Source organism: Manis pentadactyla, chromosome 18 (assembly GCF_030020395.1).
Source record: "Manis pentadactyla isolate mManPen7 chromosome 18, mManPen7.hap1, whole genome shotgun sequence".
In the NCBI taxonomy this organism is placed as follows: domain Eukaryota; kingdom Metazoa; phylum Chordata; class Mammalia; order Pholidota; family Manidae; genus Manis; species Manis pentadactyla.
This window is the reverse complement of record NC_080036.1, coordinates 9,061,608-9,089,348: the sequence shown is the minus strand read 5'-3', so window position 1 is coordinate 9,089,348 and position 27,741 is coordinate 9,061,608. Positions and strand designations below refer to the sequence as shown.

Genomic DNA, 27,741 nt, shown 5'->3' with positions numbered 1-27,741 from the left:
CCCTCTCCCTTCTCTGGAGAATGGGGGCTGGGGCTGAAAGGCCCAAGCCTCCAGTCAGGGCTCGGTCTTCCTGGGAACCAGCCCCCAGCCAGGAGCCACCTCATCAGAACAGAGGACACTCCCAGCGCTTTCATCACCCAGGAATCCATAGGGATGCGAGTGCCCTGTGCCAGGGCCGGGGTCAGAGACACATGTCAGAACGAGAGACGCTCCCCCCCTCCCCCGTTCTTGCCACTTAAGGAATTACAAGACTTTCAGGAGCTCTGTGCCAGGAACTGGGGCAGAGACCAAAGTACATATTTTCTATTGTCTCACAGAAAGTCATAGTTTTTATTTTTAAGTGGTTTGTTTCAATAGAAATATTTCAGAAAGCTGTACTTAAATTCATTTTAAGTTAGCTTATGCAAACACACTGAAGATCACACACTCACATCTGCATATTAAACAGGAACAAACCCCAAGCTGCCAATCACTCCAGGAGGTCACAGTGCGATCGAACGCTTCATCATTATGGCACCTCAGGTTCACCAGGATAGAGTAACAGTGGTTTGTGTTTCCCTGTTTATTATCATCACTAGGTATTTATCCCCACAGCTATTCATCTCCTTTAGATCACATTGTAAACCCCTTCCCCACACCCATCTGTTCAGGCCTAGTATACACCTAATGTAGTTACAGATTGCTCACCCATATCCCTGTGTGAAACAGAGCTACTGAAACTGTAGATAGTGTCTCAGAGAAAATGGCAGCAAGTGGCAGTGAACCTTGTAGTGGGTGGGGACCCAAAGTATCAGTAAGAATTCATAGCATTTAATATGCATGCAAATAGATTGATGGAGAAATAGATATGGATGTGTGGATGTCTGTGTGTTAGTGTGTATGCGTGTGTGTATAGAAATATAGAGATATATATGTGTATAAATATACATATAATATGTTTCTATACATATTTCTATATATATTCCCTTCTTTATATATAGCTCTGCTTCCCGAAGGGCCTAAAATTGTGAACACCTAAATTGCAACATGCACACCTAGCACTAAGGTTCTGGTTTCTGAATACCATTCTCCAACGAAAGGAATGAGAGTTCTTTGAAGAAGTAGTTGATTTCAGGGCCAGGACAGGCAAAATATAAAATGAATTAGGAACATTTTATGACACCAAAAAATTAGGAGAGGCTTGGAAATGGATGCGGGTATATCAAAAGGACACAGAAGCCAAACAGAATTGTCTCCCAATGGCAAAAATAGAACAATTTGAACCACAAAATAAATAATGATAGTATTTTATTGTAACCCATAAATAAAACCCTTGAAATTAATATCCATGAGACTTTACTGATGTAGATAAATAAATCAATGAGAAAGACAGCTCTTCCTTACAGATGAACTCTAGTTAATAAATGTGGAAGCAATTAAAATAATACAAATCACTGTTAGGCAAACAGTACAGTTCTAACTGTTCATGGCAAAGAGCTACTGATGAATGCTAAAATCCGTGTGAAAATATTTGAAGAGAAACATGAATTTCTCTTCAACACAAGTAAGTATACGCTGTAGTCTCAAAATTGCTACCCACAAGATATTTTACCAATGCTCTGCTTTACAGTAGAGAACCCTGGCAGACACCACATTAACCAAGCAATCAATGTTGCCATCATCAGCAATAAAACATACCAATATCTGTCCATTACCTGTAGCCCTGATATAATGACTGACAAGGCACATCGCCTCTCTGGTATTCTTGCTGAAACTGCATAACCTCATAATAGTCATGAGAAAACATTAGACAAACCCCAATTGAGAAAAAGCTACAATGTAACTGACTAGTACTTTTCAGTGTCAAGACTAAGATTACAGAATTATTTCAGATTGAAGGACACTGCAAGTAAATGAAATGTGGGATTCTGGATAGGATCTTGGAATAGAAAAAGGCCAGTAGGGGAAAAACTGGTGAACTGAATAGTGTTGGTAGTTAATATTACTGTACCAATGTTAATTTCCTGGTTTTGATAATTTTATAGGGTTATATAATTTTTTGACCTTAGGGGAAGTTAGGTGATGGGCCCTTCATGATGATGGGTACTATTTTCACAATATTTCTGTAAATACTGAATTGTTTCAAAATATTAATAAAATATTTTAAAATATTATAATACCACTAAAGGACAGAAATGCATTTTGCTACATTATCTGAGTGCTGCCATGTATTTACTGTCCTTAGAATACAGAAAATATAACTACGTGGTTTGGGGACATAATACATAGATATCTTATTTCCTTGCTTTTTTTTAAGGGAAGTATTACTAGGGATAGAAGGGGAAAACTACATATATAAAATACCTCATCTTAAACATTTTACTCATCATTCTTAAAATAAAATGCTGAGCTCACTCTCATTCATGATGAATTGTTCCTGATGTGTTTTGCAATTTTTGACTGTGACCTCATATTTGTAGGATTCTACCCATGGAAACAGAGGTTTTTCCTTAAGCTACAAAGTTCTTATAAGAAGAGACTGCTACAGCCTGGGAGGGAGTGGGTCCAAGACTCTGCCATGACAATCTTCAGATATTTAATGTGTCCACTAGGCTAGATCAACACAATTCTTGCCTAACAGTTTCATTGTAGATTCTCTTCTTTTAAGGGCAAATACTTCTGTACTGAGTTGAATTTATTTACATAGGCCAAGTCACCTGGGGCATAATTCCCGACCTAAGTGCAGTTTCAGCACCTCATAGGGGTGGAATTTTAAAACAGTTTGGAATATCCTAGTGAGGTGATCTGCATAAGACCCCCTGGTCCTCCTAAGGGAAGTTAACCTTCCTTGAAATAACCCTTAATCTCTTCTTTCGCTAATAACTTTTGTCTGACCTTCCTGTCTCTAAAAATCTTCCACTTGGTACAATTCCTTGAAGTATCTCTTTTCTTGCTAGATGGGATGCTGGCCAATATATGAATCACTTAATAAAACAAATCAGGTCTTCAAATTTATTTGATTGAATTTTGCTTTTTAACAAGGCCAAAAGAAAAGGAAGGAAGGAAGGAAGGAAGGGCTTCTGCTCAGCCCTGCAGCCATGCGTGTAGTCTTGTCAATCACCCAAAGGAATTGTGCTTACAGTTTGAGATTTCTGCAGATGGTCCCTTACCTGAAGACTGCCTTCCACTGGAAGGCAGGGAAATAGGTATGAAAAGAATGATTGCCCTGTACAAGGTGGACAGGAACATCGTGACCAGACCCTCACTGATGAGAGCCTTCTCACCAAGGACAAGCAGTTTCTCAGCCCTCCCTGGGCCTTCACTCACACCCAGATGTCTGCGGCCTTCAGTCACTGCCTAACCTGCTCCCCCTTCTGCTCCCCCTTCCCCTAGCATAAAAGAAGCTTAAAGTTGACCCTGAGCTAAGATGGTGCTTTATGACATGAGTCTGCCATCTCCTTGGTCTGCTGGCTTTCTGAATAAAGTTTCCTTCCCCGCCCTAACATCTCCTCTCGAGACTCATCAGTCTGTCGTGCAGCAAATAGAATGAGCCTGGACTTGGAACACATCAGAATGAGATCTAGAAGCACCTAGGGGGCTTTCTGACTCACTGCTTTAAAGCCAATCAGGATGTCAAGTCCCTATAAAACAACAGGATAAGTCAGAGATGCTCAGTTTGACTCCTCTTATTGCCCAGAGAAAACAAGTGGCAGTTAGAGGGAATAAAATGAGCTATAAAGAAGATATAAGAAAAATAAAGGATTAAAAAGTCCACAATGGTCTACAAATAAATTAAATATCCAAGTAGATAAATATCACACAGCTCTTTTCAAAGAACCACTGTCGCTCTCATACCTACAATTACATGAGGAAGTGTGAGGCATTGGGTAATAAGGAAACACAAGCGAGTTCCCAATAGATTCAGCATGGGGTGTAAGCTCGGGGAAGTGGTGATTCTGCAGCTCCCGTCAGCTCTTGGACTGTGTGCTGAGGACTCTACCTATTCGGGACTGCCCTGGGTGTCATAATTACCACTCTGACCTCAAAGAAGAGATAGGAAAATAAAATGAACACTAAGATGTTACTCAGCTAATGCATCTAAACATACTCACACAGAAAAAAAGTTTAAAACATCACTGTATTTGTGAAACATTCCATGTCAATTTTAAAGACCATGCTAATTGGTTTTACTTTGCTGTAGACCACTTTTTTTCTGCTAAGAGATAAACAACCTTTGACTACTGCTCAAGGAAAACTCAGTTGCTAACATAAGTCATATTTTTTTATAATTATTGCTACCTTTAGAAATCACCAATCATTGACCTCAGAAGGGAAACAAAATAAACAAATAAACAAATAAAAGGGAATGTGAGGGGGCTTAACTTTGGAATGGCCAATGGGGAGCTCTGCAGGCCCACTCCCAAGCAAAATCATAGACAGTGAAAAATAAAATTTACGAAAGTCTCTAGAAATTGTCCTAAGGGCACAGAGCCAGTGAAGCCACATTTATTCAAGGAAATCTTAATAAGAACAAGAGTGAGTGGCACTTGCGCTATAACCCGTTCCCCACTCTTTCCAGCATGATGAAGACTGTATGGATATGTCTTCAAGAAGATAAGGCTCCCTCTCCCTCAACTCATGGTCAAGAACTACAATATCTCCCTAGGAGGAAACAGGCTACCAGAATTCCTTATCTCTCCAGCTCCATGTTTCAGAGCCTAATTCCAAGATGGTTTGGCCAAAAAATCAGGGGATCTCTTCCTCTACCCAGCCTCTATTCACAAAGTGGAAGTTTTACCTGAAAAGCATCAGACCTAGAATGCAGGGACCCTGACTGCCCTCACCGCTGCTCACTTCTAAGGTGGAAGTTCCATACCAGGAGAGGCAAGCCTAGCAGCCAGACACTGCTACCCCTACTCAATGCTCACGCATAAAGCAGAGGTGTCACTCCAAGATAAGCAAGACACTGTCCCCACCCCTAGTTATTCAGCAGTGACCTAAAGATTTTGCCCATGAAGAGAGGCAGGCCACAAGAACAGAGAGCTCTGAAACACCCCCTAAAGAGTTGACTTTATTAAAGACAGAGTCGAGGGAAGTTCAAGTCTCAGGGTGCTCTGAAAATAGCAGAGATTTGGTGGTAAGCAATTAAGAAGAGTCTGATAGCTCCATAAGAGTAGCAAGATAAACTATAGACCAGCTAGTTTACCAGAGGGAACAAAGGGAAAGAGGCAGCTAAGAAGAAGCTTCCTAGGGTCAGAACAAACCTAAAAGACTAGCCTCAAAACTACCCTTGCAAAGGAAAACAAATTTAAATGGATCACATTGAGGAAAAATGTATGACCCAGGGCATTGTCAAAAACAATATAACAATAATTTGGGAATTCGTGGAGCCTAACAACTATATGTGATATCCACAGAGGCAAATGCTTTAATAGAGAGATCAGGAAAAGAGACAGTAAGAGAGACATATAAAAAGCAAACAGAAAAAGGTATTTATTACCTTCTCAGCATTTACATTAAATGTAAATGAATAAGCAGACCAATTAAAAGGCAGATATTGGCTAAATTTTTAAAATATGACCCAACTATATACTATATACAAGTGACTCACTTTAGATTCAAAGAACCAAATATGTTGAAAGTAAAAGTATGGAAAAAGATATACCATACAAACAATAATCAACAAAGAGCAGGTATGGCTATGCTAATATTGGACAAAATTGACTTTAAGATAAAAATAACTTCTAGAGACAAAGAAGGACATTTATAATGGTTTCATATAAATAGAATCAACAACCCCCAGGGGGTTAATTAGCAACCAGAACTGCTAAAATATATTATCTAAAACTTCCAGTTTTCAACAACAAAATCAAGAAACTACGATCTGTACTATAGAGGGAAAAAATAGTCAATATAAACCGTCTATGAGGAGGGCACAGATGTTGAACTCAGAAAAAAATTCAAAGAAGTATTTTAAATATGTTCAGAGAACTAAGAAAATCAGGTTTAAATAATTGAAAAATGAAGACAATGATGTATTAATTATAGAATATCATTAAGAGATAAAAAATTATTCTTAAGAGAATGTAATGGAAATTCTGGAATTGAAAAATATGGGTGAAATGAAAAATTCACCAGAGAAACTCAATAGCAGATTTGAAATGACATAAAAAGATTCACTGAAAATGAAAATATATCAATAACAATTACCAATCTGAAGAACAGAAAGAAAAAATAATTTAAAAAATGAGCAAACTATCAAAGAACCATGGAACAGCAACAAGTGAACTTACAAGACTCTAATGGGAGTTTCAGAAAGAGAGGAAAATAGCATAGTTTAAAGAAAAAAAAGAGGGATCATAGTGTAATTGAAGGAATAATAATCAAAAACAACTACCCAAATACTCAAGTTTTACTGTTTTTTTTGATAATCTACAAATCTGAAAAGCTCAAAGAAATGCAATAGGATAAGTACAAAGAGATCCACACCTAGATATGGATGCATCATATCTAATATTACAGATACTGAAAGACAGTAAAAAGTCTCAAAAACAGCAACAGAAAAATGACTCAGTTTTGCATAGGAGAAAAACAATATGATTAACCTCCAACTTCCCACAAGAAGTAATGGGGATGAAAGGGTAACAGGATGACAGATTTGGATTGATGAAAGAAAAAAAAACTATCAACCAAGATTTCTATATTGATCCAGCAAAAATATATTTTGTAAATGAAGGCAAAATAAAGGAATTCACAAAGACTAAGAGAACTTATTGTTAGCAGACCTGCTCTACAAGATATACTAAAAGAGCTACTTGAGGCTGGCATCATATAGCAACTTAAATCCATATAAAGAAATAAGAGCAATTGAAATGGCCAACACATAATATATATAAAATATTGTGTGAATATATTTTTATTGTATTCTCTTTACTTAAAATACATTGCATAACATAATCATCATCATAAACTGTATGTTAGTTATATAATGTGAAATATAATACAATACATATGACAATGTGAGCACAATGGAGGGAGGACAAGCTGCTGAAGCTATATTGGAGGAAGAGTCCTATATTTTACTGGAAAAAAGTTACTAATTATCCAATGTAGGTTGTGATGAAAATAAAATGTATAGTTAACTTCTACAGTAACCAGTAAGAAAATTATTTTAAAATATTGTGTAAAAAAAGACAAAAGAAGAGAATTTAAATGATACACCAGAAAATATTTAGTATAAAGAAAGCAATAAAGGAAAAGAGAGGAACAAAAAAAATGAGACTTAGAAAAATGGCAGGCATAAACTCAACCATATGAATAATTTTTTTAAATGTGATTGGATTAAGCATTTTAATCAAAAGAGAAATTGTCAGACAGGATTTTTGTTTAAATGAAAGCCCATGCAAACAGTAAACAAAAGACAGTTTAAGTGTCTATATCAACATCAGTCAAAATAGACTCTAAAACAAAAATATTACTAAAGAAAAAGGACATTTAATAATAAAAGTTCATTTTATTTGAATTATATAATAATTATAACATACAGGTGCCTAACAACAGATCCTCAAGATAAATGAAGCAAATATTGACACACGTGAAAAATATACAATGCAACAACAAAGATGAAGACTTCAATACCCTACTGTCAATAATTTATAGAACTACCAGAATATCAGTAACACATGGGACTTAAAACTATTAACAGGGATGATATATCTGACATGTATGGAACATCCCACCAAACAGCAGAGTATGCATACTTTTCAAGTACAAGTGAAATATCTCAAGGAATGACCAGATGCTAGACCATAAAACAAGTCTCAATAAAAGTAAAAGGACTTAAATGATGCAAAGTAAGTACTATAACCTTAACTGAATTAAAAATCAAAAACAAAGAAATATGGGCAATCCTCAAATATTTCTACCTTTGAAAGCATACTTCTAATATAACTTATGAGTCTAAATTTTTTTACTCTAATAACCCATGAGTCAAAAAAGAAATTACAAGGAGAATTAGAATATATTTTTAACTGAATGAAAATGAAAGAACAATACAGCAATTTAAGGGATGCAGAGAATTGGTACTTGGGGGAAAACACGGTTTAAAGTATTTACATAAGAAAATAAGGAGGTGGAGCCAAGATGGCAGCTTGAGTAGAGCAGCAGAAATCTCCTCCCAAAACCATATATATTTTTGAAAATACAACAAATACAACTATCCCTAAAAGAGAGACCAGAAGACAAAGGACAACAGCCAAGTTACATCTACACCTGTGAGAACCCAGCACCTCGTGAAGGGGGTAAGATACAAGCCCCGGCCCGGCGGGACCCGAACACCCCTCACCCCAGCTCCTGGTGGGAGGAGAGGAGTCGGAGCAGGGAAGGAGAGGGACCCCAGGACTGCTGAGCACCCAGCCTCAGCCATCCGGAGCAGAGCGCAGACACAGTGCATGCATGGGGTGCTGGGAACTAGGGAAACAGGACAGTAAGACCTGTGAGCAAGTCCCCACAGCCAGCGCCCCTGGGACAAAGAAGAGCGAGTGCTTTTTGAAAGACTTAAAGGGACAGGAATGCCACAGCTGGACAGAAAAGTCCTGGGACACTTAGCCCAGCAGCTGGGAATCCCGGGGAACTCCGGGCGCCTTAACCCCCTGGGTGGCAGCACAGCTCGGAGGCCCCTCATGGAGATAAACAGCCTCCTGCCCGTTAGCCCTTCGATGCCGCTCCACCATAGTGGAGCAGCAGCCTGAGGCAGCAGGGCAGAGTTTCTTTCACAGCAGCCAGGCAAGAATTAGAAACCCCATCTGCACACAGCTGCCCAGCACAAGCTGCTAGGGGTCGCCATTCTCCCAGGAGAGGAAGGCCACAAACCAGCAAGAAGGGATATCCTTCCAGCCAAAACACATGCCAGCTCCCCACAACTACCTCTATCACCATGAAAAGACAGAAGAATATGATACAGACCAGACTAACCCAGACATCCTCCCCTGAGAAGGAATCTGGGGAGATAGACCTAACCAATCTCCCTGAAAAGGAATTCAAAATAAAGGTCATAACCATGCTGATGGAGCTGCAGAGAAATATGCAAGAGCTAAGGGATGAAGTCCAGAAAGAGATTACAGAAATGAAACAATCTCTGGAAGAATTTATAAGCAGAATGGATAAGATGCAAATGCCCATTGATGGAATAGAAACCAGAGAACAGGAACGCATAGAAGCTGACATAGAGAGAGATAAAAGGATCTCCAGGAATGAAACAATATTAAGAGAACTGTGTGATCAATCCAAAAGGAACAATATCTGCATTATAGGGGTATCAGAAGAAGAGGGAGAAAAAGGGAAAGAAAATGTATTTGAAGAAATAATTGCAGAAAACTTCCCCAAACTGGGGGAGGAAATAATCGTTCAGACCACAGAAGTACACAGAACTCCCAACAGAAAGGACCCAAGGAGGACAACACCAAGACACATAATAATTAAAATGGCAAACATCAAGGACAAGGACAGAGTTTTAAAGGCAGCCAGAGAGAAAAAGGTCACCAACAAAGGAAAACCCATCAGGCTATCATCAGACTTTGCAACACAAACCTTACAGGCCAGAAGAGAATGGCATGACATATTTAATGCAATGAAACAGAAGGGCCTTGAAACGAGGGTACTGTATCCAGCATGATTATTGTTTAAATATGAAGGAGGGATTAAACAATTCCCAGACAAGCAAAAGTTGAGGGAATTTGCCTCCCACAAACCACCTCTACAAGTTACTTTAGAGGGTTCTCTAGATGGGAGCACTCCTAAGGCTAAACAAATGTAACCAGAGAAAATAAAATCACAGCAGAGAAAGCAGATCAACCAAATACTAACTGAAGGCAAAAAATAAAATCAACTACCCACAAAAGCAGTTAAAGGAAACACAAAAGAGCACAGAATAAAACACCCAACATATAAAGAATGAAGGAGAAGGAATAAGAAGGGAGACAAATAAAGAATAACCAGACCATGTCTATAAAAGCTCAATAAGCGAGTTAAGTTAGGCAGTAAGTACTTAAGAAGCTAACCTTGAACCTTTGGTAAATACGAATCAAAGGCCTGCAATGGCAATAAGTACACATCTTTCAATAATCACCCTAAATGTAAATGGACTGAATGCACCAATCAAAAGACACAGAGTAACAGAATGGATAAAAGAGTAAGACTCATCTATATGATGCTTACAAGAGACTCACCTCAAACCCAAAGACATGCACAGACTAAAAATCAAGGGATGGAAAAAGATACTCCATGCAAACAACAGGGAGAAAAAAGCAGGTGTTGCAATACTAGTATCAGACAAAATAGACTTCAAAACAAAGAAAGTAACAAGAGATAAAGAAGGACATTACATAATGATAAAGGGCTCAGTCCAACAAGAGGATATAACCATTATAAATATATATGCACCAAGCACAGGAGCACCAGCATATGTGAAACAAATACTAACAGAACTAAAGGAGGAAATAGAATGCAATGCATTCATTTTAGGAGACTTCAACACACCACTCACCCCAAAGGACAGATCCACCAGACAGGAAATAAGTAAGGACACAGAGGCACTGAACAACACAGTAGAACAGATGGACCTAATAGACATCTACAGAACTCTACATACAAAAGCAACAGTATACACATTCTTCTCAAGTGCATATGGAACATTCTCCAGAATAGACCACATACTAGGCCACAAAAAGAGCCTCAGTAAATTCAAAAAGATTGAAATTCTAACGACCAACTTTTCAGACCACAAAGGAATAAAACTGGAACTAAATTGAACAAAGAAAGCAAAAAGGCCCACAAACACATGGACGCTTAACAACATGCTCCTAAATAATCAATGGATCAATGAACAAATTCAAATACAGATCAAGCAATATATGGAAACAAAGGAGAACAACAACACGAAGCCCCAATTTCTGTGGGACACAGCAAAAGCAGTCTTAAGAGGAAAGTATATAGCAATCCAGACATACTTTAAGAAGGAAGAACAATCCCAAATGAATAGTCTAACATCACAATTATCAACATTGGAAAAGGAAGAACAAATGAGGCCTAAAGTCCGCAGAAGGAGGAACATAATAAAGATCAGAGAAGTAATAAATAAAATTGAGAAGAAAAAAACAATAGAAAAAAATCAATGAAAGCAAGAGCTGGTTCTTTGAAAAAATAAACAAAATAGAAAAGCTTCCAGCCAGACTTATCAAGAGAAAAAGAGAATCAACACACATAAACAGAATCAGAAACGAGAAAGGAAAAATCACAACGGACCCCATAGAAATACAAAGAATTATTAGAAAATGCTATGAAAACCTATATGCTAACAAGCTGGAAAACCTAGAAGAAATGGACAACTTCCTAGAAAAATACAACCTTCCAAGACTGACCAAGGAAGAAACAGAAAATCTAAACAAACCAATTACCAGCAAAGAAATTGAAGCGGTAATCAAAAAACTACCCAAGACCAAAACCCCCAGGCCAGATGGATTTACCTCGGAATTTTATCAGACATACAGGGAAGACATAATACCCATTCTCCTTAAAGTTTTTTAAAAAATAGAAGAGGAGGGAATACTCCCAAACTCATTCTATGAAGCCAACATCACCCTAATACCAAAACCAGACAAAGATCCCACCAAAAAAGAAAACTACAGACCAATATCCCTGATGAACATAGATGCAAAAATACTCCACAAAATATTAGGAAACCAAATTCAAAAATATATCAAAAAGATCATAACCATGACCAAGTGGGATTCATCCCAGGGATGCAAGGATGGTACAACATTCGAAAGTCCATCAACATCATCCACCCTATAAACAAAAAGAAAGACAAAAACCACATGATCATCTCCATAGATGCTGAAAAAGCATTTGACAAAATTCAACATCCATTAATGATAAAAACTCTCAGCAAAATGGGTATAGAGGGCAAGTACCTCAACATAATAAAGGCCATATATGATAAGCCCACAGTCAACATCATACTAAACAGTGAGAAGATGAAAGCTTTTCCTCTGAGATAGACAGGGATGCCCACCCTCCCCACTGTTATTCAACATAGTACTGGATGTCCTAGCCATGGCAATTAAACAAAACAAAGAAATACAACCAATCCAAACTGGTAAAGAAGTTAAACTGTCACTATGTGCAGATGACATGATTTGTACATAAAAAACCCTAAAGACTCCATTCCAAAACTACTAGAACTGATATTGGAATACAGCAAAGTTGCAGAATACAAAATTAACAGACAGAAATCTGAGGCTTTCCTATATACTAACAATGAACTAATAGAAAGAGAAATCAGGAAAACAATCCATTCACAATTGCATCAAAAAGAATAAAATACCTAGGAATAAACCTAACCAAGGAAGTGAAAGACTGATACCCTGAAAACTATAAGACACTCTTAAGAGAAATTAAAGAGGACACTGACAAATGGAAACTCATCCCATGCTCGAATTAATATCATCAAAATGGCCATCCTGCCCAAAGCAATATACAGATTTGATGCAATCCATATCAAATTACCAACAACATTCCTCAACGAACTGGAAAAAATAGTTCAAAAATTCATATGGAAAAATCCAAAGACCCTGAATAGCCAAAGCAGTCCTGAGAAGGAAGAATAAAGTGGGGGGGATCATGCTCCCCAACTTCAAGCTCTACTATAAAGCCACAGTAATCAAGACAATTTGGTACTGGCACAAGAACAGAGCCACAGACCAGTAGAACAGAATAGAGACTCCAGACATTAACCCAAACATATATGGTCAATATACGTTAGAGGAGCCATGGACATACAATGGGGAAATGACAGTCTCTTCAACAGTTGGTGCTGGCAAAACTGGACAGCTACATGTAAGAGAATGAAACTGGATTATAGTCTAACCCCATACACAAAAGTAAATTCAAAATGGATCAAAGACCTGAATGTAAGTCATGAAACCATAAAAATCTTAGAAGAAAACATAGGCAAAAATTTCTTGGACATAAACATGAGCAACTTCTTCATGAACATATCTCCCTGGGCAAGGGAAACAAAAGCAAAAATGAGCAAGTGGGACTATATTAAGCTGAAAAGCCTCTGTACAGCAAAGGACACCATCAATAGAACAGAAAGACATCCTACAGTATGGGAGAATATATTCATAAATGACAGATCCGATAAAGGCTTGATATCCAAAATATATAAAGAGCTCATGCACCTCAACAAACAAAAAGCAAATAATCCAATTAAAAAATGGGTAGAGGAGCTGAACAGACAGTTCTCCAAAGAAGAAATTCAGATGGCCAGCAGACACATGAAAAGATGCTCCACATCGCTAGTCATCAGAGAAATGCAAATTAAAACCACAATGAGATACCATCTCACACCAGTAAGGATCGCCACCATCCAAAAGACAAACAACAACAAATGTTGGCAAGGTTGTGGAGAAAGGGGAACCCTCCTACACTGCTGGTGGGAATGTAAATTAGTTCAACCATTATGGAAAGCAGTATGGAGGTTCCTCAAAAAGCTCAAAATAAACATACCATTTGACCCAGGAATTCCACTTCTAGGAATGGACCCTAAGAATGTAGCAGCCCAGTTTGAGAAAGACAGATGCACCCCTATGTTTATCACAGCACTATTTACAATAGCCAAGAAATGGAAGCAACCCAAGTGCCATCAGTAGATGAATGGATAAAGAAGATGTGGTACATATACACAATGGAATATTATTCAGCCATAAGAAGAAAACAAATGCTACCATTTGCAGCAACATGGATGGAGCTAGAGGGTATTATGCTCAGTGAAATAATCCAGGCAGAGAAATACAAGTACCAAATGATTTCACTCATATGTGGAGTATAAGAACAAAGAAAAACTGAAGGAATAAAACAGCAGCAGAATCACAGAACCCAAGAATGGGCTAACAGTTACCAAAGGGAAAGGGACTGGGGAGGATGGGTGGGAAGGGATGGATTAGGGCGGGGAAAAAGAAAGGGGGCCTTACAATTAGCGTGTTTAATATGGGGGGGCCATGGGGAGGGCTGTGCAACACAGTGAAGACAAGTAGTGATTCTACAGCATCTTACTAGGCTGATGGACAGTGACTGTAATGGGGTGTCAGGGGGGACTTGGTTAAGGGGGGGTGCCTAGTAAACATAATGTTCTTTGTGTAATTTTAGATTAATGATAACAAAATAAAATTTTTTAAATAAATAAATAAATAAATAAAAGAAAATAACAGCTCAAGCTTATAAAAACTAGCTTCATAAATGCCCACACTAAAATGAAAATAACTGTCCTCAAAAAGAACATAAAGTACAGAAATAAACTTCAGACTGAAATAGGTAATTATAGTAAAACATCTGACAAGAATTCCTATAAATCAAAAAGAAAAAACAACCCAGTAGGAAAACGGACAAAGGAGAGAAAAATCTCATGATTACTCAAGAAAATGAAAACCAATTTCACAATGAATACTAGTTCCACAATAAGATAGTAAAAATATCAAATGGATTCACATTAAGTAGTGTCTTCTACACAAATCTCCAAAATCAGAAGTGTAAGAGGGGACATCCCTAATGACTTTACAGAAATAAGAAGTATTAAAGGTGCTATTATAAACAACTTATGCCAAAAACTAGGCAATTTTCATGAAATAGGCAAATTCATAAAAGATAAAAATTAATAAAGTTTTCTTAAGAAGAAATAGAACATCTGAATAAATGAAGAAATCAAATTAGTAAAACAAACATAAAATCATCGTGCAAATTAAATTCCAGGCCCATATAGCTTTACTGAAAACTTTTATTGAATATTTAAAGCCAATCTTTCACAAACTCTTCTACAAAGAACATTTCCAACTCATTCTACTATACTTACTCATTATCACACTGCTACCAAATCCAAACAAAGACAACACATGAAACTAATAATAGAGACCAATATTGCTCATGAATATAGATGCAAAAAGCCTCCACAAAATATTAGCAAACTGAATTCAACAACTTGCTGAACACCATAAATCAGACGAAGTGAGATTTATCCCAAGAATGCAAAGTAGATCTAACATCTGAAAATCGATTAAAATAGTATACCATCTTAATAGACTCAAATAGATAAAAATCACAGGTCATCTCAATAGATACAGAAAAAGTACTCAACAAAATCCAATGTATAATTATGACTAAATTCACAACAAAGTAGGAACCTTTCTCAACCTGATGAAGGGGGTCTACAAAAAAACTGTACAACATTATGCCTAATGGTAAAAAACTGAACGCTTTTCCCCTAAGATCAGTAAGAAAGTGTGGATGTCCATGCTCAACACTTCTATTGAACAGCAACCTGGAAGTTCTAGCCAAAAGGACAAGAAAAATGAAAAAGAACGGAAAACAGGTGGGCTGGGGGAGGGAGTAAGAGTCAGCTAGTTAAAGGCGTCCAGATCAAAAATGGAAGAAATTAAAATGTCTTTATTTACAGATGACATGAAAGAAAACTCTAAGGAATCCAAAATAACTACTAGATCAATAAATGATTTCAGCAAGTTTGCAGAACATCAATATTTTAAAAATGTATTTCTATGTAATAGAATAGCAAATGTATAATCAGAATATAAAATTAAGAAAGTTGCATTCAAAACAGCATTCAAAAGACTGTAACAGTTTCAAATTTATCATAAGAAATTCAAAATTTGTACCAGAAATTTTTTTAATTGTCCTTCAAAGCACACCATTAAGAAAATGAAAAGAAAGCAAAAGACTGGGAGAGAATCCTTGCAAATCACATATCTGATGAAGGGCTTGTATCCAGACTATATAAAAGACCCATATGATTAAATTAGGAAAACAAGCAACCCAGATAAAAAATGGTGAAAAGACCGAATAGAAATCCACCCGATATAGAAAAAGCTAATCACATGGAAAGATGCTGACTGTCACAAGGAGATAGATGCCCAAGAACGTCTATGATCAAAAGAAAGGCAACAAGCGATAGTGAGGATGTGGAGAAACTGGAATTCTATCACATTCCTGGTGGGAATGTAAGACGGTACAAGCAATGTGGAAAACATTTTGGCAGTTTCTTAAGAAGCTAAACTTGTAAGACCTGGCATCTACCCAAAGGAAATGAAAACATATATCCACACAAATGTTTGATAGTAATATTCATAATATCCAAAAATTGGAAACAATACAAATGCTCATCTACAGGTAAATGGGTAAACACAATAAAGCATATCTGTACAGTGGAATGCTGTTCAGCAACATAAAATGAGCTGCTAGAACATGATGAACTTCTAATTAACAAAAGCAGATAGAGAAGACTACACGGCATATGATTCCTTTTAGATAAAATGTTCAGAAAGACAAATCACTGGATAGAAAGGAGATTAGTGATGCCTAGAACTGAAGCTGGGAGCTAGAACTGACTGTAAATGAACATGAGGGATCCTTTCGGGCTGATGGAAATGTTCTAAATTTACTCAAAATCATCCAATTATAAACTCAAAATGAGTGAATTTTGTTATATAAAAGTAAATTATATCTCAATAAAGTTCTTTTTAAAATTCCAAGGCTCACCCCATCAACACAAAATGAAGTAGAAAGTGAAGTGAAAACTTGAGAAAAATATGCCAAAGGCTGAGATGAGACAGCAATTTACCCCTGGAGTAAACATGTAAAGGCCAATCATGAAAACAGTAAAAGAACCAGAACTTTCCCCTCCAAATTCTATTTGTGTGGAAAGAACACTCAGAAGAGAGAAGGTGAAATTTTAAGTAGGCACCAAGGACACAGAATATACTTCATGACTGTGACAGGTTTGGGGGGCACCTACATGAGTCACTTGATTACATCTGTACAATCCGTAATGAGTAAAGATCTGGATTTCAAAGACTCAAGGGACCTGTCTTAAAAACAATTAGAAAAAAACAACAGTGTCAAGGTTTTAACCCAGAGAAGAATTAAAACCAAATGGATCTGTCAGCAGCAAGTTAAAATAATTACTGTGAGACATTTACCACTCCTTTAGGGAGTAATATCTTTCTGTATCAGTGAACCATTATATTTGCGGAGGACACAAATTTATAAGTCAAGTCCCAAGATTGAAAACAATTGTGAATAATTCTGTAACAACTTTCAAACAATCTGTAGTTATTTACTCTTTTCTCTGATGTAGTCTTTTCCATAACATAAAGTATTTACACAAAATTAAATAGATCAAGATAATATTACCAGTAAACTTGGTATAACAATTTCTCTAAGCCCAACTTAGAGAAAGTTCTACTTACAGCAAATTAAATTAGAACAAGTTTACAAACCACAAGGTAATTTAAGAAGAAAAGCCCAGCAAATAATTTTATCAGAAAAATTTGGATAGCTGAAATAAAAGCTTGTTTAACTTAACATAATCTAATTACAACCTCCATCATTTTCCACTTAATGAATATATGGAAAGACAGACTTGGACATTTCTCATTCACTAAATAAAATACAAAATATAAAAAACAAGTAAAATATCATATTGTAAAAGTTCTAAAGTCTTACCTCCATCAAAACAAAGAGTGCTGCAAAGAATAGAAGGGTTGCCCATTCCACTCGGTGTAGAATTATCTCAAAATCATGGATATCAGCTAAAATAAGCAACCAGATGGCACCCAGAATAGCAATCCAGCCTGTGAAACAAATAAATGGTCATATAGATTTGTTTAATTGTTAACACACTGATTTCTTATCCTCTGGTTTCTTTTCTCTTTATTTAAGATAACCGATATTCTGTAAACTGAACATATTTAGAACACCATTTACATTTTGGCTAATGTATACACACCTGAAACCAATACCACAATTAAGCTCATGGACATCCCCACACCCCCAGCAGTTACTGACGCCCATGCCTCCAGCTCCTCTCTTTTCTTTCACTGGATTAGTTTACATATATCTGTTTCCTATAAATGCAATCATACAAAATGTATTTTTGTGTGTGACTGCTTCCATTCAGCACCATTATTTTAAGGTTCTTTAGTACTGGTGTGTGGATCAGCAGCTAATGCCGTTCTATTGTTTAATAGTATGGTGTAGTATGACTATACCACAATGTACATAACCATTCACCATTGATGGATGTTTGGATTGCTTCTAATGTTTGGCTATTACAAATCAATGTGCTATGAACTTTCATATAAAATTATCTCTATGTGCATATGCTTTCCTCTCCCTTTGGGAAATTCCTATGAATGGAATGGTTGGCTCATATGATGAGATATTATTATGGAATGTTTATGTTTTAAGAAACAGTGAAACTGTTTTCAAAATGGTTGTAACATTTTGCAATTCCACCAGCAATGTGAGAATTCCAGTTCCTCTACATCTTCAACGTTTTGTCAGCCTTTTTGATTTCTGACATTCCAATGGGCATGAAGTAGTAGCTCACTGTAGTTCCAGTGCATCTTCCTAATGACTAATGATGTCTAGCATTTTTTCATGTGCTTATTTGCCATATGTATATGTTCTTTTGTGAAGTTTTTATTCATATAGTCTGCTAATTATCTTACTAAGTAGAGCAAACAAAACCCAAAATAAGTAGAAGAAAATAAATAATAGGGATTGTAGCAGTAATCAGTGAAATAGAAAATAGATAAATATTAGAGAAAAGCAATGATACCAAAACTTAGTTCTTAAAGAAAATCAAGAATATTAATAAATAAATACCACAGATTTCACTTATATGTGGAATCTAAAAACAAAACAAAACAAAATGAACAAAACAGCAATATTCTCACAGACACTTAGAAGTGACTGGTGGTTACCATGGGGAGGAGTTGGGTGGGTGGGTGACATAAGTGAAGGGGATAAAGAGGCACAAAATCTCAGTCATAACATAAATTAGTCATGGGGATAAAGTACAACATAGAGAATATAGTCAATAATTCTATAACATCTTTCTATGTTAACAGATGATAACTACACTAGTTGTGAGGATTTAATAATGTATGTAACTGTTGAATTATATGTTGTACACTTGAAACCAATAAAATATTATATATGAACTATACTTTAATAAAAATAATTTTTAAAAATGCTAATAAACTTTAGCCAATCTGAATAGGACAAAATGTGAGAAGACAAAAATTGCCAATATCAAGAATAAGATTAGTGACTCAACTATTCTACAGACGTAAAAAGAGTACTGGTTTTCTATACCTGCCATAACAAATTACCACAAATGTAGTGGCTTAAAATAAAACCTACTTCTTGTGTCACTGTTTTCATAGGTCAGAAATATGGTGGCTTCTGACTCGAGCCCCATCCAGACATAATCAAGATGTCGGCAGGGCTGCATCCCTTTCAGGAGGCTCTAGGAGAGATTCTGTCTCTTTGCTCCTACAGGTTGTTGACATAGTTCAATTATTTACAGCTGTAAGAGTGAGGCCCCTTTTTCTTGCTGGCTATCAGCCAGGTATTAGTCTCAGGTTGTGGAGGCCACTCATACTCCCTGGCTCATGACCCCACCTTCCTCATCTTCAAACTTAGTGATGCGGGGTCCAGTCCTTCTCACACTTCATATCTCTCCTGCCTCTTTTTCTGTCACACCTCTCTGACTCCTGTTTTCTACTTCCAATTTTAAGAGCCCATCTGATTACACTGGACTCACCTAGATAATCCTGGAAATCTCCCTCAGTTAAGGTTTGTGACTTTAATTCCACCTGCAAAGTCCTTTTTGCTATGTAACACAACATGCAGACAAATTAACATCAGAAATTAGAGTGTGGACATTTGAGGCACCATGTATGGATTAACTTGGGAAGAATTAATATTTTAACAATATTTTTTATTCATGAGCATGGTATATATCTCCATTTATTTAGGTCTTCTTCAGTTTCTCCTACAAGTGATTTGTAGAAACCTCAGCCATCTCTGTGAAGAAACCAACATACTGATTCTAAAATCCATATAGGAATGCAAAGGAGCCCAGAACGGCCAACACAACCTTGAAAAAGAATGAAGTAGGACATATATTATCTCCCTGAAAGACTGATTGTACCACAATACCTGCAAACTGATCAGTGGAGAAACCAGAAACACACCTACACATTCACCATCAACTGATCTTTGGCAAGGGTTCAATGACAGTCCAGTGAAGAAAAAGAAGATTTTTCCATAAATGGTGCTGGAACTCTTAGATATCACATGCAAAAATAATTTTTTTTTTACTTTGAGCTGTTCACTGAATCATATACAAAAGTTAACTAAGTGGATCATAAGCCTAAATGTAAGATTTCTAACTCAGATTTCTAGAATAAAGCATAGAAAAAAAATCTCTTGGGCTTTGGGAAAGTTTTCTTAGATACAACACTAAAAGCATGATCCATAAAAAGAAATTTTCATAAAATGGACTTTATCAAAATCATGAATTAATGCTTTTCAAAAGTCACTGTGAAGTAACAGCCAAAACAAGCCACAAACTAGGAGAAAATATTTGTAAATTATCCACCTGATAAACAATTCATATCCAGAACACATTTTTTTAAAATTATCAAAACCCAGCAAGTAAACAACCCAATCAAAATGGGGAATATTTTGTACAGACACCTCACCAAAGAAGATATAAATATGGAAAATGAGCACATGAAAAGATGCTCAATATCACTAGTCATCAGGGAAATGGTAAGTAATGAAAGGGTATTTCACTACATACATTAGAATGTGTAAAATCACAAGGACAGACCAAACTGTTGACAAGGATGTGGAGAAACAAGAACTCTCATACACTGCTGGTGGAACTTTAAAATGGTACAACCATTTTGGAAGAGGGTCTGGCAGTTTTTAGAAACATTACTGTTATCCACAAATCTACCATATGGTCCAACCATTCCACTTTTAGGTATTAATACAAGAGAAATTAAAGCATATGATGATACAAAGAGTTGAACACAAATATTCACTGCAGTTTTAGTTGTAACAGCTAAAACCAGAAACAGCCCAAATGTCCATTAACAGGTGAATGGATATACAAGTTGTGGCATATTCAAACCATGGAATACCACTCAGAAAATAAAATGGAATGAATTAATGATGTACACTACTACATGAATCAGTCTCATAATAATTATGCTGATGAAAGAAGCCAGGTCAAAAACAAATATTATATATACAATTATTTTATATAAACCTCCAAAAAATGCAAATAGCAGGGCTTACAAACTACAGCCCATGAGTCAAATCTGGCCCACTGCCTATTTTTATAAATAAATTTTTACTGCAGCACATCCATGGCCATTCATTAACATATTAGCCATGGCTGTTTTAGCGCTAAACAGCAGTGTTTAGTATTTGTAACTGAGAGTATATAATCTACCTAGCTTTAAAGATTTCTATCTCCAGTTCTTTACAAAAAAACTTGCCAACCCCTGATCTATAGTGACAGAAAACAGATCAAAGATCGCCTGGGGAGAGGCGCTGGGAGGCTCAGGAAGGGGGGGTTACAAACAGGCCTAAGGAAACCTCCAGGCGTGACGCCTGAACACCGCTCTTCATTAGGGCGAGAACCTGACACCGCATCTCTAGAGTCTGTTTCTGATACCAACTCTAAGGCTTACTGCATTTTAATAGAATATAAGCTGTCTCTAGTAAATGTTTCTTGCAAGGTATGCCTCAGACACTACAAGTGCAAAGAACGGGGGCATCATCAGATTAACCAAACAGGTTTCGCAAACTGATCTGTGCCTCCTTGTAACTAAATGTGTGTTTGATAGATATTTATGTATGTGAATTTCATTAAGCCATCTGTTTGCTCTCTCCCACCTTCAAGAGTTAAAGTCTACTGTTGTCCATCAAAAAGAGAAGAATTCTCTAAGACCAAAGTGGAGTGGGCCAGTTCGCAAGTGAAAGAAGCAGAAAACCATTCATTAAAGAAAGGAAAGACCTGGGACCTCAACTGTTACAATTTGAGGGGGAAACGTCTTGAATAAGAATTGTCTGGGTAAAAGAAGTTTCTTGTCAACCATCAATTCCTGACACTACTCTACTTTGCATTTTAAAATACATTAAAAGTTTATATGAACTGATTGTTTCCAATTCTTTCTATTACACTTACTCTACCTTTGAGGGCTTAAATAGAGATTATTTTCTGGAAAACAACATTTATTGCATGTAACCTATACAATTTGAAGACATATCTAAACTATGCCTTGTCTCCTATTACTGAGAGGTTTCATAAAGAAGGTGATATTCAAGCAACATCTTAGAAGATAAATATAATTTTCCAGGTAAAAAGGGAAAAGACATTGAAGACAAAGGTAAAGCACATCCAAAGACAGAGCATCAAGAAGGAGGACATCAGAGTGGCATCACTGTAATGGTGGGTAAGCAGTTCCAAGCTCTTACCTGTACAAAAACATCAAGAAACAAGCAGAAACTATTAAAACTAACTTTGTCAGAACTCTGGAAAACAATCAAAGGCTTATAGCAACCAAATACTGAATCAAGAAAAGGGCAATTTAAAAATGATAGGAAAGCTCAGTGACATTTTCACTTGTCCTTGCTCCCCGCCTCCCCGCAATGGAGTGGCCTTGAGGAGTGGCAGCCCTGCACGCCCAGTGTAAGATCTTGGTCTCCCGCACAGAGGGAGCAGAGCAGATATTATTCATAAGTGGTTAGGTATGTGTCTTCTAACTTGACTGGAGGATACCTGAGGGATCTATGCAAGGCACTCATCTCTGTTTCGCCCAACTCAGAACTCAGGCCAGAAAACACTGCAAGCCAAATTAATGAGCCACAGATGCCTGGGGGAAATACTGTGGTTGAGACATACAACCACATGTCTCCTGAGGCACAGGAGCAGAAGCTGGGCAGATTTCTTTCAGAAATTAAGACATTCAAAAGCAGCCATGTACTCAGGGGAATACAAAAGCCACATGCATGTCCAGGGGAATGTCTGTGCTCAGAAGAGGTGAGAGAACTCCCTAAGCTTTCACCTGAAGTTACTTTTGCTGTGTTTTTTGCTGTGTTTTTCTGTTATTTCTTTTTGCTTTTTACCTCCTGATTTTCATGGAAAATTCTGTCAAAACAGTAGCTGAACACACTAAAGAACAGAGATTTCAATGACCATACATGACAAGGAACATAGCCTATGCAAAAATAGTTTGGAAAAATCACAAAACAAATAGACTGCTACAGCCCCAAAGATCAAAAACAAAAAACAGCAAGCCCTAGGGACAGGAGAGAACCTAATTTCCAGAGTTGCCACATCATAATATTCAAATGCCCAGTTTTCAACAATAAAAAAAACACAAAACATACAAAGAAACAGACCCATAGAATAAAATACTGATTCCAGAAATAAACTCTTGCGTATATGGTCAAATACTCTTTGACAAAGATGCTAAGACCACTCAATGGGGAAAGGATAGTTTCTTCAACAAATAATGGTGGGAAAACTAAGTATTCACAATGCAAAAGAACGAATTTTTTTGGACCTTTATCTTATACCATATGCAAATATTAACTCAAAATGGATTAAAGACCTAAAACTATAAAACCCCTGAAAGAAAACATAGGGGGATATTTGACATTGAACTTGGCAGTGTATTCTTGGATATGTCACCAAAAGTACAGGCAACAAAAGCAAAATTAGACAAATGAGAGTAATATCAAACTTTTAAACTTTTCTGAATCAAAGGACACAATCAACAGAGTAGAAATATTTTACAAACCTATGGAATGGGAGAAAATATCTATAAATCACAATTTGATAAGGGGTTAATATCCAAAATATTTTTAAAAACTACAAATCAGCAACAAAAAATTCAAACAACCCAATTTAAAAATGGGCATAGGACCTGAATATACATTTCTTCAAAGATGATATGCAAATGGACAACAAGCACATGAAAAGATTCTCAACATCACTAATCATCAGAGAAATGCATTCAAAGTAACAATGAGATATCACCTTTCGCCCGACAGAATGGCTACTAGCAAAAAAAGCAGAAAAAAATGTTGGTGAGGATGTGGAGAAATCAGAACCCTTATGCAATATTAGTGAGATTGTAATATGGCTCAACTGCTATGGAAAACAGGATGGTGGTTCCTCAAAAAGTTTAAACTGGAACTACCACAAGATCCAACAGTCCCTCTTCTGAGTATGTATCCGAGAGAACCGGAGCAGAACCTCAGAGAGGCAGCTGACAGCAGGCCCATCGCAGCACCCTTCACAGCAGTCATTAGGACGAGACGACCCGAGTGTCCACTGACAGGTGAATGGACACACAAACTGGCATATCCAACAACGGAATATTATCCAGATTTAAAAAGGGAAGAAATTCTATCCCATTCTGCAGCATGAATGAATCTAGAGGACATTAACATAATGTTAAGTGAAAGCCTACCACAAAAATAAATACTGTATGATTCCACTTACATGCAGTAGCCAAAATAGTCAACGTCACAAAAACAGAAAGCTCTGGGGTGAAGGAGGAAAAAGAAGGTTGTTGCCAAATGAGTAAGGGCTTCAGAATGACAAGATAAAAAATTCTGGAGCTCTATTTCACAGCAATGTTGATATATTTAAAACTACAGAACTGTACACTTAAAAATGGATAATATGGGAAGAGGAAGACAAAATTAAACTGAAATTCTGAATCTGAAAAAGTACAATAACTAAAATAAAAATTCACTAGAGTTCAACAGCAAACATTGTACTTTTGCCCTTATATGCAATATCTAGACTAGGTAAGTTCATAGAGATGGACAGATTGGAGGATAGATTTGGGGGAAGGGGGAGAGAAAATGAAGAATTACTGCTTAATGGTGACAGAGTTTCTGTTTGGGGTGATGAAAAGTTTTGAATATAAATTGGGTAACGGTGACTTACACAACATTGTGAATATAATTAATATCACTGAATTGTCCACATTTAAAGTGGATAAAATGGCAAATTTTTGTGATACATATTTTTACCATAATTTACAAAAAAGAAAAGAAAAGATGTCCTAGTTGGGAAGTGCACTGTCCTTCAGCATGTGTGAGGCGGATCAGAAGGCCTGCGCCACATGCGGAGGTGCTGGGACCTCGTTCCTAAAGAGGAGCCGCTGAGCCAGGCTGCTGGAGTGGCCTGGGCTTCCCAGTGTGTGGCTCTGTCTGCCAGACTAGACTTGGTTACTTTTCTCTGATTCTCCACAGCACCTACCACAGTACTGAAAACAGACACCTGCTTACCTGACCCATCACATATGAGGATGGATTCCTTGACTGTTCTCCTAAAGATAGGAGATATCTTTTCTTTAAATTCTCAGTAAGAAGAAAACTGCACCAATTACATTGTCTCTGAGCAATGCTTTTCTACAACCAGAAACGGCTTCCCATTTGGCTCTGCTATATGGCAGTAAGAATATCTAAGACAGTAGAAACACAAGTTATTGTTCATGAGCCTCAGAGAAATTTCTGTCAGGACAGGAAGATGGAAGCTCCTGAAGGGCTCTTTATAGTTTTATTTATCCTTATCATTTGTGGAGGCCCAAATTCTCTTTCGGCCAAAACTCCTGTCATAGGGTTCATCAATCCAACCTCAGAAGAGGCTCATATTCACAGAGCTTTGTCACAGCAGAAAAGGCCCTGCAATAACCTATAACTAAATGAGTCTCACCTTGTCCCTGTAAAACCTCAATTTCTCACTTAATTTTAACCACACTGCCTGCACCCAAGCGTATCTGCCTGGTAGTGCCCGGTGCCTCTGCGGAGGAGTCGCAGTGCCGCGGTGTCCCCTGACCAGGGAGCTACCAGAACGGTTGTACTCCACTCTTTCTCACTCGGCAGCCGGCTCCTCAATGACAGCCAGGGACAAAGGATGAAGGGGCAGGTTCTTTCACAGTGTGCTTGAAGAAAAGCCAGCTGAATGGAAACATCACAACTTCCAGCTTCACACTCCATTACAAATTCTAACAATATGCTATTGAGACTCTTCTACTGAAAATCAAAAGTCCGGTGAAGTGGAGACGGATAAGGATAAAAACCAACATTCACCTGAGCTGTCTTTATCCTGTGCAGCTTCTATCAACCCCCTCCTTGAATTGGGCATCAGTCTCTCACTTTTCATTCAAATCTCCAAGAGAGCAAAGTTTCAACAAGGAACAAAGTGCTAAATGGGCCTCTTTTCTGTTCCCGAAGTCCTGGGCAATATGATTCTAAGGCAAGTACAGCAAGGGCTTCTGTCACCCCCTGAGCAGCCTCCTGACTCTGGCATTCACTGGCCACCTCGCAGCAACCCAGCCCACGGGGAAGCTGAGGCTCCCAAAGATCAACTGGTTTCTTGAGGCTGCATGGCTTGCTGGGGGCAAAACCAGGATTCAGTCCTCAGTCTGTGAGAATTTCTCTCCATTCCACTGAACTGGATTCCTCTCATGTGCTCAGTCTTTAGAGAGAATGCTTTCACTAGCTTAAGAATAAATCTGGAAATTACACTTATGAAACCTGTCCCCAAAAGGTGGTTTGTTTCATATACTCAGAAATATCACTTTATTTTGTTCTTTCTGACAACTTGCAATATTTCATAAAGAAAATATTGTGTATGTTCCTTGCTCTGGACATTTTTCAGGTGCCTATGATCAAGAGCAGTACTATCTAGATGAATCCATTTACCTACAGTTAAGATGAACTAATCTGTATGTCTTAAGCCATACGGGATGCATCTCCAGAGAATATCTCAAGACTTATAAACCTCATATCATCCTTCAAATCAGGAAAATTCACAAACAGGCTATGAACATCAGACAAAGTACAAGCTCCCACACCACCTGCCTCCCTCGGGTGAAGTGTCTCATGTGTATTAGCCATTGACTGCCTAAAATAGGCCACCTAAGATTTATCACAAATAACAGAACTCTCAGTGGCACAGAAACACTGTGGTTGTCCATAAGATAGTTTTAGACCTGTCACTGGACCTGTCATTTACCCAAGCATTGTGTGTCCAGGGTACAAGCCCAGTGCCCCATGCTGGGCACTCCCCGTCCACACCAGGGTGAGCAAGTCGGACAGGCGGTGTGGGATTCGTTGGATTGGAAGGCTGCAATGCCCCAGTCCCCAAGGGGTTACTGTATTAACCATGTCCAGGGCCTGGGACCAAGTTGAGCGAGCATCTCACTACCTGTGCAATTACTATAAAGACAGCACAGGTTTCTCTCATGAGAAAAGCCCTTATTCTTTCTAGTTTCCCTTTAAAATCCAACAAAAGTGAGACCATTTTTCATCATCCTGTATTTTCCTGAGCTGTTTAGCAATCAGCCTAAACTGTCTATTCACACTGTATTCAGTTGTGCCAGGCCCTGTTTCTAAGGCCTCTGTCTGTATGAAGTGATTCCGTCCTCACAGCAACCTTATAGGGGTACTGAGGCACAGAGCGGGTACCCGTGGGCACCAAGCTCCTGCATATTGGAGCTGCCCTCAGAGCCAGGAGATCTGGCTCCAGGTCTTCTCTCTCCCTACCTGATCCAGGGAGGTGGCTGCAAACCACCCATGGTGCCAGCTATGGCTGTGACAGCAAACTCAGAGTGAAGCTAAAGGCTTCCTTTCAATCCCTGGAAGCTTCTGTGTGGCTTCCAGCGGGACTTAGAAACACCATGATTACATCAAGCCAGTAATTTAAAAGCATTACGATTGGGAAGAATAAAAGTGATTGGAGCATAAGTGATTCTAATTCTAAGCATTTTGCTCAAATAAAGTCTTCCACCAATACTGGCAGGC

General features: G+C 37.7%; 1 protein-coding gene across 3 annotated transcripts in view; it reads right to left on the bottom strand.

Moving 5' to 3' along the window:
* The window catches only part of OCA2 (OCA2 melanosomal transmembrane protein), a 423,655-nt gene that overhangs the window by 193,845 nt on the left and 202,069 nt on the right, over nucleotides 1-27,741 (bottom strand). For all 3 annotated transcript variants that reach the window (XM_057494743.1, XM_057494742.1, XM_057494744.1), the window contains one exon: nucleotides 17,551-17,678. In XM_057494743.1, the coding sequence (XP_057350726.1) occupies nucleotides 17,551-17,678 (128 nt within the window). The remainder of the gene's footprint in view (nucleotides 1-17,550; nucleotides 17,679-27,741) is intronic.